This window comes from Bison bison, unplaced genomic scaffold, assembly GCF_000754665.1.
Source record: "Bison bison bison isolate TAMUID 2011002044 unplaced genomic scaffold, Bison_UMD1.0 scf7180017862188, whole genome shotgun sequence".
Lineage (NCBI taxonomy): Eukaryota > Metazoa > Chordata > Mammalia > Artiodactyla > Bovidae > Bison > Bison bison.
In genome coordinates this window covers 189,267-196,700 of record NW_011492760.1, presented here as the reverse complement: position 1 = coordinate 196,700, position 7,434 = coordinate 189,267, and the positions used below count along the sequence as shown (strand labels likewise).

The 7,434-nt window shown below is 52.3% G+C and overlaps 1 protein-coding gene across 1 annotated transcript in view; it reads left to right on the top strand.

Annotated features, from left to right (window-relative positions):
• Positions 1-6: 6 nt before the first annotated feature.
• The window catches only part of LOC104983314 (solute carrier family 22 member 23-like), a 106,128-nt gene continuing 98,700 nt past the window's right edge, over positions 7-7,434 (top strand). Inside the window, exon 1 of the mRNA XM_010832746.1 lies at positions 7-1,083. Within this exon, the coding sequence (XP_010831048.1) occupies positions 913-1,083 (171 nt within the window). The 5' untranslated portion in view covers positions 7-912. The remainder of the gene's footprint in view (positions 1,084-7,434) is intronic.

Below are 7,434 nucleotides of genomic sequence, written 5' to 3'. Positions count from 1 at the left end.
CCTGGGTCTGCAGGGCGGCCCAGAGCACAGGCTGGGGTGACTCACAGTCACGAGATGAGCTCAGCCAGCCCAGAGAGGGGCTGGAAAGGCAGGCGCCCAGGGAGGGCCTGTGGGGTCAGATGGGGGCTGGGGTCGACCCTGCTTGGGGCCCCGCGGATGGGCTGCAGGGAAGCCGGGCCTGCTTTTCCTGCCAGAGGGAGGCTGCTGACCCCAGGAGGGGCCTGAAGGAGAGCCGTGGAGAAGCCCCCTGGCCAGCAGGTCCACAGCAGGCCTTGGACAAGTGGGCCTGACCCAGGCCCAGCGCTGTTGACAGGAGAAGCTCTGGCCTTGGAGAGTTCCAGCATTTTCTCTTGCCCTCTGGCTCCAAACAGGAGGCTGCTAAGTAAATTTCCCCAAGGTTGAGGGCCCTGAAATGGTAAGCCACCGGCTAGCTTGAGGTTCATTCCACCAGCTTCACCCATGCTGGGCGCTGGGCATGGGTGAAAGGCTGTCCTGGGCACGGCTGACTGTGGTGTTATCTACAAGTCTGAAGTTCAGTTCAGGGAGGAGGAGGCGGGCGGTCACTGGCATGTCCAGAGCTGGAGCCGCTGGGTTAGAATCTCTCATCGGCTCCCTGTGAGGGTGTGCCTGCCTCCGCCTGGGGCCCCACCTAGGCCACCGGGCTGATGGGGGGAGCCTGCCCTTTATCTTCTTCTTTACCGGCCAATCTGAGGTGGGGTCCTGCGGCTGCCTGAGGATGGGGTTGGCTGGGGGCTGTTACTGTGGCTTCCTGTAGCGGGCCGCGCAGACCTGGCGGGCAGCTTCCCTGATCTTTGCTCCTTCTGCCTTCTGAGCCCGTTTCCTGGAACCCTTTCCTCCTCTGTCAGCCCGCTGGTCCCTGTTCATCCTTTAGATCCGCCCGGTCTGCACGTAATGCCCCCAGCACTGGCCGTGTGTCTGTCCTTCTGCCCACTAGAGGGGTACCTTTCACCCACTGAGTCCTCACCACGAACGTCAGCCCGCCTGAGCTCATGTCGTGAAGAGACTGCTGCTCTCTGGTTTGACTGGGAGGTTACGACGCGTTCATATGTAGGACCTTCACAGGTAGAGGGGGCTCAGGGCTGCCCGCCCCACCAGGCTGCCATGGGACAGAGTGGGAGCAAGCCCCCCACCCTCCGGGAGGCACCTGGAAATCTCAGATTCCTTTCCTCCTCATCTGTGGGGTGAGGACTGGCTGAACGAGTCAGGTCAGAAATGCTTAGATGGGGAGGAGCTGATAGACCACACCTGGACGGGCAGTTGATTCTGCAGCAGTTCCAGCGCGTCTCTCGCCTCCGCCTGGAAACTGATGACACGGGGAACCAGGTGCTCCTTTCAGTCTGGCTGCCCTGGTCCAGGGGGCCAGAGTGGGCCAGCCAAGAGGGACCTCCCGGGGGCTTGCCTGAAAGACCCCTGAAGGGGCTGGTTGTTATCTGTGGTTCTCATATGAAAACAGAGCAGGTCTCTGGCCACAGGGCCCAGGGATCTGACAAAGCAGAGGAGCTTCCTGGCCGCCTGGTGGGTGGAAGAGTGGGGAGGCTTCTTTGCCTCCACTGAGGCCCTGGATCAGAAATCTGAGTCCATGGCCTTCGATGGAAGACGGTGTTCTGAGTTTGGAAGTCTAGTTGGGTGTGCTGGGTGGAAACGGATGGAGAGAAAGTGGAATTTTAAACGGGGGCAGAGGGTAACCTGAGCCCTGACCGCAAGCAAGACCAGGGGAGATGACTTCAGGGCAGGTGGAAGCAGGGAAAAGGCCAGGCTCCGCCTGGAGTGGCGCTCCTGGTTCTGTCTGTGGGAGGCCTTGACCTGACCTTGGTGGTCCACAGACCTGCGATCTCTGCCTCTCTCAGTGTTTACCCGCTGCTGTCACTATGTAGGGGCTGACCTCCCCCAGACAAGTGACCTGGACATTCACAAGCCTGTGTTTCTGGGAAAGAGGGCAGGGTTATGGGCTGGTTGAAGTGGGTTTCCCCTACGACAAATCGTTGCTGTCCTAAAATACCACCAGTGGGCTCTCGGGTCCTCACTTGCACACATGAAGTGCTGACAGACCCTCTCGTCTCAGGACTCGTCTGGTTGCAAGTAATGAAACAAATCTCCAATGACGTTAATTAACAAAACAGAGAGGAAATTGGTTGGAAAAATGCAGAAATGGCTGAGGAAACCCAGGGCGGGATCTGAGACCAGGAAGTGGGGCAGGGGGCTGTTTCAGGGGCCCTGCCACCACCTTCAGCCTTTCGGAAGCCACGTCAGCTTCTCCTGGAACTGGCTCCCCTCCACCCCTCAAGACTGGATGTCGCTCACCTGGTCTTGGGTCAGGCAATGGCCAGCGTGGGCCTCTGTCCAACACCGGATTCCTGGGTGCAATTCTTATGTCCACTCAGGGCCGAGGAGGCAGGTTTCAGAACACAGGGTGCAGTTACCCAGGCTGGGGGCCCCCTCCAGACCTTGTGACAGGAGACTAGAGTGGCTGTTCTTTCTTGGGGTGAAAGAGACTAGAGATGGCTCTTTTGGGCAATGAATGGAGAATAAACGAATATTGATGCTTTCACTATTAAATGCTTCAGACAAAGTCGTCTTCTTCCCAGAGACTCAGGATATAAATTACCTGGCTCCTTAAGCTTGGTGTGGAATCGGCAGGACCATGCTTCCTGAGGCTTTTTTCCTGGAAATAGGCAGCTGGTAGCTCCAGGTCAGAGGGGGCTTGGAGCAAGCCCCTGGACAGGCACTGGAATGTGCGGCCGAGTGTTGCCCCCACCCTGCCCCTCAGGGCGGTTCTGCAAACCTTTCTTCTACTCACGACCAGCCCTGTAACTTGCGAGATGAAAACGCAGGGCCTCTTGTTCGTATGGTTCCCAAGACGAAGATGGCAACCACGGAGCCAGAAGCCAGATGTGGCCCTCCTGGGCTGGCCCTGGGGGCCGCGCGCCCGTCCCTTTTCCCAGAGCCAGCAGTCAGCGCTGCGAAGCCCAGCACGCGACCCCTGCCGTCCCGCCTCTCGCCTCCCAGTTTCACATCCTCCTGCTTCTGCTCTTCCTCCTCTGTGTTTGTGTCTTTTTCTCGCTGTCTTGCAGTGAAAGTATAACTCACTTTTGGGGGGCCTGTGTCTGGGGGCACGGCCCTAACCAGTTGAGCCCTGAGTGTCCAGCTAGGAGGGGGCCTGCAGCGCTCCGAGGGGCCGGGAGGCTCCCTGCACTGGAAGCCCGGCTCCTCAGAGAAGTGACAGTTTCCTTATCTGGGCAGCGGACCCACCGCTGAGTCACAGGAGCCCGTGGGGAGGACGCCGAGTCAGAGGAATGCTGGTTAAGTGTTTGTCAGCTTTTTTTTTTTTAAGTGGGGAAGAGGGTCAGCCTTTGTATAACTTAATTCCTGCTGGCTGACGGTCACATTTTACTTCTTAGCATCGTTTAAAGAATACGTGCAATGGCGACCATGCTGGTGTGAGCCAGCCGCCAGCCTCCCAGGGGTCACGTTAAATTATGGATGGTTATGCACTCAGCCCCGTAATTTGCGCTGCAGACTGTTTCCTCCCAGATTAGATTAAAAGCGGCTTTTTCTGTGTGTTTAAAAGATGCTTTACTTTGGGTAGTGTAGTCATTTTCACGACAGTGACTCTTCCAATCCAAGGACGCGGTATGTCTCCGTCTGTTTGTGCGATCTTTGGTTTCCTCCGTCAGCGTCTCGTAGTTTTCTATATACCGTCTTTTGTCTCGTTAGGTAGGTTTATCTCTAGGTATTTTACTCTTTTCGTTACAGTGGTGGATGGGATTGTTTCCTTAACTTCTCTGATTTTTTATTGTTAGTATATAGGAATGCAAGGGGTTTCTGTGTGTTAATTTTATATCCTGCGACTTTGATATAGTCATTGATTAGTTCTACTAATTTTCTGGTGGAGTCTTTAGGGTTTTCTATGTATAGTATCATGTCATCTGCAAATAGAGTTTTCCTCCTTCTTTTCCTATCTGGATTCCTGTTACTGCTTTTCCTTCCGATCGCCGGGGCTCGGACTTCCAGAACTGTGTGCAGTAACAGTGGCAAGAGCGGGCACCCTTGTCTTATTCCCGATCTCGGAGGAAATGCTTTCAGTTTTCACCGCTGAGAATAATGTTTGCTGTGGGTTTGCTGTATGTGGCCTTTATCATACTGAGGTAGGTTCCTTCTTTGCCTGTACCACCCCAAGTAATCTATAGATTCAGTGCAATCCGTATCAAACTACCAATGATATTTTTCACAGAAGTAAAACAAAACATTTCACAATTTCTATGGAAACACACAGGACCCCGAATAGCCAAAGCAATCTTGAAAAAGAAGAATGGACCTGGAGGAATCAACCTTCCTGACTTCTTTCTATACTGCAAAGCTACAGTTATTAAGGAAGTATGGTATTGGCACAAAAACAGAAATACAGACCTATGGAACGAGATAGAAAGCCCAGAGATAAACCCATGCGCCTGTGGGCATCTTACCATTAACAAAGGAGGCAAGAGTATACAATGGAGAAAAGACAGCCTCTTCAATAAGTGGTGCTGGGTAAACCGGACAGCTACTTGTAAAAGAATGGAACTAGAACACTTCCTAACACCACACACAAAGATAAACTCAAATTGGATTAAAGATTTAAATGTAAGGCCCAAAACTATAAAGCTCTTAGAGGAAAACATAGGTACATTCTTTGACATATATCATAGCAAGATCCTCTGTGACCCACCTCCTAGAGTAATGGAAATAAAAACAAATAAACAAATGGGACTTAAAAGCTTTTGCAGCAAAGGAAACAATCAACAAGATTAAGAGATAACCCTCAAAATGGGAGAAAATATCTGCAAATGAAACAACTGACAAAGAATTAATCTCCAGAACATACAAGCAGCTTTATACCAAACAACCCAATCAAAAAATGGGCAGAAGACCTGAACAGACATTTCTCCAAAGAAGACAGACAGATGGCCAACAAATACAGGAAAGACTCTAAGCACTGACCATTATCAGAGAAAGCAAATCAAAACTACAATGAGGTATTACTTCACCCCCGTCAGAATGACCATCATTAAAAAATCTACAAACAGTAAATGCTGGAGAGGATGTGGAGCAAAGGAACCCTGAATGTAACTTGATACAGCCACTATGGAGAACAGTACGTAGAGTCCTTAAAAAGCTAGAAAGGGAACTGCCATATGACCCAACAATCCCACTGCTGGGCATATACCCTGAGAAAACCATAATGGAAAGAGAGGCATGTACCGCCATGCTTGTCGCAACACGTTTTACAATAGCTAGGACATGGAAGCAACCTACATGTCCGCTGATGGATAAATAGATACAGAAATTATGGTACGTGTAAACAATGGAATATTACTCAGCTATAAAAAAGGATGCATTTGAGTCGGTCCTAATGAGGTGGGTGAACCTAGAGCCTATTATACAGAGTGAATAAGTCCTTAAGACAAATCTTGTGTGTATCAACACATGGATATGGAATCTAGAAAGAAGGTACGGACGAACCTATTTGCAGGGCAGCAGTGGAGAAGCAGACACAGAGAACAGACCCGCGGACCCTGGGGGAGGGAAAGGCCGGCACGAATCGAGAGAGCGGCGTGGAGACACACACACACCACGTGTAAGAGGGAGAGCCCGCGCTGTGCTCCGTGCCTAGAGGGGTGGGATGGGCTGGGAGGTGGGGGAGGCGCAAGAGGGAGGGGACACATGTACACCTGTGTCTGATTCATGCTGACTATGGCAGAAACCAGCACAATATGTAAAGCAATTATCCTCCACTTGGAGGATTATAAGATTGTAAGTATGTATCGTGATCCCAATTATTGGTGTATGTGTTTATCAGCAGGGAGATGAATCAGAGTGTCTGCAGAGTGATGTCTGTGTGAGGGGATCATGAATGATCACGGTTTCCCTCTTTTCATCTCTATTAAAAATTATCTGGTCAATAGGGAATATTAAGTGTATATAATAAAGTGTGACTGTGTGCTTAAAAAAAAAAAAAAGATGCTTTACAAATTGGGCACTCTTGGTGGCTTCTTCCTGAGGCATCCCACTATTCCCAAATGGACATACATGAGCGTTTTCAGAAAACACAAAGTCCTTGTTCTACTTTAAAACTTTTTTCATAACTGTGGTGAAGCCTTCATAACATAAAGTTGGCCATTTGAGCCCTTGGTGAGTGCACAGTTTGACATCACTGAGGCCAGTCACCGTGTTGTGTGACCGCACCTCCATCCCCCTCCAGAACTTTCTCATCTTCCCAAACTGAACCTCTGTCCCCATTAAACACCAGCTCCCTGTCTCCCAGCCCCTGGGCCCCACCCTCTACTTTCTGTCTCTGTGAATTGATTACTCAGCACCTCATGTAAGTGGAATCATTCTCTGTCCTCATGGGGGTGGGGGGGTGAGCTGATTTAGTTCTCGGATGCAGAGGACGGAACCGCAGGTCAGCTCAGGCCCGACGTCCAGTTTCCAGGAGCTGCTGAGGACCATGACGAGCCCTGCGATGCATCTGAACCAGCGGCTCATCACGCTGGGCCCCATCCTGTCTTTAAGCCAGTGTTTTCCAGACCTGTTCATCAGAGTCTTTTCTTCCAATGAAAGGTCCGTGTGGACAGAGTTGGTCTTTCTGGATCTAGGGTCGGGGGCGCATCTGGGGAGCTCTGGGGAACGCCTGCAGACCCCGGCATAGAGGACAGAGTGCCAGTGACTCCTGGGGGGCTGCTCTGTGTGGTTCAGCAAAGGGTGATCCGGTCCCGACGTCGCGGGCTCAGGTCCAGGCTAGTGTAGACGTCCACCGTGTGGTGTAGACACCCACCCAACAGATGCCCGGGAGCAGCCCAGCTGAGAAGGTGGCTCCCCAGGAACGCGGGTCCGAGCTGCAGAGAGGCCGGGAATGGCCCTCAGCCCTGTGGAGGGGCTCGTGCGGCTCTGAGAGCCGTGATTGAGGCTCGGTCCGCGGCAGCTGCCCTGGGAGCACGTTGTGAAGCGCCCTGGCCCAGCTTACCTGTAAAAGGTGTTGCCAACAAGTCCGCCCCTGATTAAACAGGCCCTTTAAACCTCTGCTTACAATAGTGGTTAAGTACTTGTAAAGGAAACATTTATTTGCAAGTAACAGCTATTTATTTTCAAAATGGCCCTAATTCAGACCAGTCTTTTCTGTAATTCCCATTGAGGTGGTTTGATAGTGTTTTCAGCGGCAGGAAACGAGAGCTGCCCCACTGTGAGCGAGCGCTCGAGGCCGGAACCGGGCACGAGCACCGTTAACTCCGCCAACCCTGCCCCGAGCAGGAGCACTGTTCAGCGTCAGAGCCGCAAATCGGGGTGACCGCCCCCCTCCCCGGCCCCCTGTCCCGAGCATGAGAATCGTTCACGGCGTCAGAGCCGCGATCAGGGTGACCTCCCCCCCCACCCCCAGCA